Below are 1,975 nucleotides of genomic sequence, written 5' to 3' on the forward strand. Positions count from 1 at the left end.
TGTGTGAATGTTTGTGTATGTTTGCATTTCATTGTCTAAATATGAACTTTTCCATGATACCTGAAATATGTGTACCAAAAGAAATACATTAAATCTGATTTAATTACTACCTTGAAAAAAAATGAGATGTTAAATGGATGGAGAGTTCTAGGGAAGGAAGGAAGGAAGTAGAAGCACTGTGGTGATGACAGGTTTCAGAGTAACAGCCGTGTTAGTCTGTATTCGCAAAAAGAAAAGGAGTACTTGTGGCACCTTAGAGACTAACCAATTTATTTGAGCATGAGCTTTCGTGAGCTACAGCTCACTTCATCAGATGTATGTATGTCATACATGTAATGTATGTCATACATCTGATGAAGTGAGCTGTAGCTCACGAAAGCTCATGCTCAAATAAATTGGTTAGTCTCTAAGGTGCCACAAGTACTCCTTTTCTTTTTGTGGTGATGATGATAGTGTTCCCTTAGGCTCCTTTGAGAATCCCAGCTGTAATTGTTGTTTGTTATGTTGGTGGTGATGATGGTGATTCTACCATCTGCAGGCAAATTCTAGCTCTCCCAAGAAGATGACCAACAGCACCACACTGGTGGAGTTCTGGCTGCTCGGGTTCCATAGCCTTCCTGGCTGGCAGACCCTGCTCTTCATTGTGTTCTTGGTCATCTACATCCTAACTATCACAGGGAACATTGTCATCATCTCAGTGGTGAGGCTGGAACCCCAGCTCCACTCGCCCATGTACTCCTTCCTCCAGAACCTCTCCTTTCTGGAGATCTGCTACACCAGCACCATCATGCCCAAGATGTTGGCCAACCTACTGGTAGAGAGGAAGACCATCTCGTTTGCTGGATGCATGGCACAGCTCTATTGCTTTGTCTTCCTGGGGGCCACTGAGTGCTTCCTCCTGGCAGTGATGGCTTATGACAGGTACCTTGCCATATGTTACCCATTACACTACACAGTGGCCATGAGTGATGCATCTTGTACCCGCCTGGCCATGGGCTCCTGGGTGACTGGCATCTTCACAGGTCTCTTACCCTGCTTGCTAATCTCCAGGCTCAGTTTCTGTGGCTCCAACCAGATTAAACACTTCTTCTGTGATATCTCTCCATTGCTCAAGCTCGCCTGCTCAGACACCTCCACTACCGAGGTTGTCATATTCATTCTCTCCCTCCTGGTCCTCATCAGCTGCCTGCTGCTGACCCTAGTGTCTTACCTCTTCATCATTCTCACCATCCTAAAGATCCCCTCCTCCTCTGGGAAGAGGAAGACCTTCTCCACCTGTGGCTCACACCTGGCCGTGGTGGCCATCTACTATGGCACCATGATCTTCATGTACGTCCGCCCCACCTCCAGCCTGCCTTCGGAGCTCAATAAGATTATCTCTGTGTTCTACACCATCATCACCCCCCTTCTGAACCCCATCATCTACAGCCTGAGGAACAAGGACTTCAGGGATGCTTTAAAGAAAGTAATCAGCAGGCAGTGCAGTCTGCACAGAGTGTAAATATAAGGGGCTGGAGGTTGGATTCTGGCTTACGCCGAGGGGCCTTTATACCAAACTGAGTGTATAAAAGTGAGTGTAAGTTACAACTACATCCACTTTCACTTTCTTGTACACTGCCAGAATATTGTAAAAGGGCCTCAGTGATTATCTAGCTATCCTCTCACAAACCCCTCTATTGATAAAAAATTGAATCCTTTTGTATAAAGTTTTCCCAAATAAATGCACACACAATTTGAACATTTGCTGTGGTGATTTACCTACCTGATTTTTGATTTAATGTGTTGTCTCATTTTTCTTGGTTTATTTCATATCATGCAGTCTGAGCACCTTGAAATGCTTCACCAATAAACCATACTTCTTTTATGTGTGATATTTTATTCTAAGTGTGAAGGAGTAACTGCTTGACACTGATACATAGAGAAAGAAACATACATAGAGAAAGACCACAAGCACAGTTTGGTGACAAAGGCATTT

The 1,975-nt window shown here is 44.4% G+C and overlaps 1 protein-coding gene across 1 annotated transcript; it reads left to right on the top strand.

Moving 5' to 3' along the window:
* Positions 1 to 562: 562 nt before the first annotated feature.
* LOC311529753 (olfactory receptor 11L1-like) lies at positions 563 to 1,501 on the top strand (the record flags this gene model as incomplete). The annotated part of the gene is made up of 1 exon (XM_084645953.1): positions 563 to 1,501. One exon carries the CDS (start codon positions 563 to 565, stop codon positions 1,499 to 1,501), a length of 939 nt encoding a protein of 312 aa, XP_084502079.1.
* Positions 1,502 to 1,975: the final 474 nt, after the last annotated feature.

Source organism: Lepidochelys olivacea, assembly GCF_965140295.1.
Source record: "Lepidochelys olivacea isolate rLepOli2 genome assembly, chromosome: 13".
NCBI classification, from domain to species: Eukaryota; Metazoa; Chordata; order Testudines; family Cheloniidae; genus Lepidochelys; species Lepidochelys olivacea.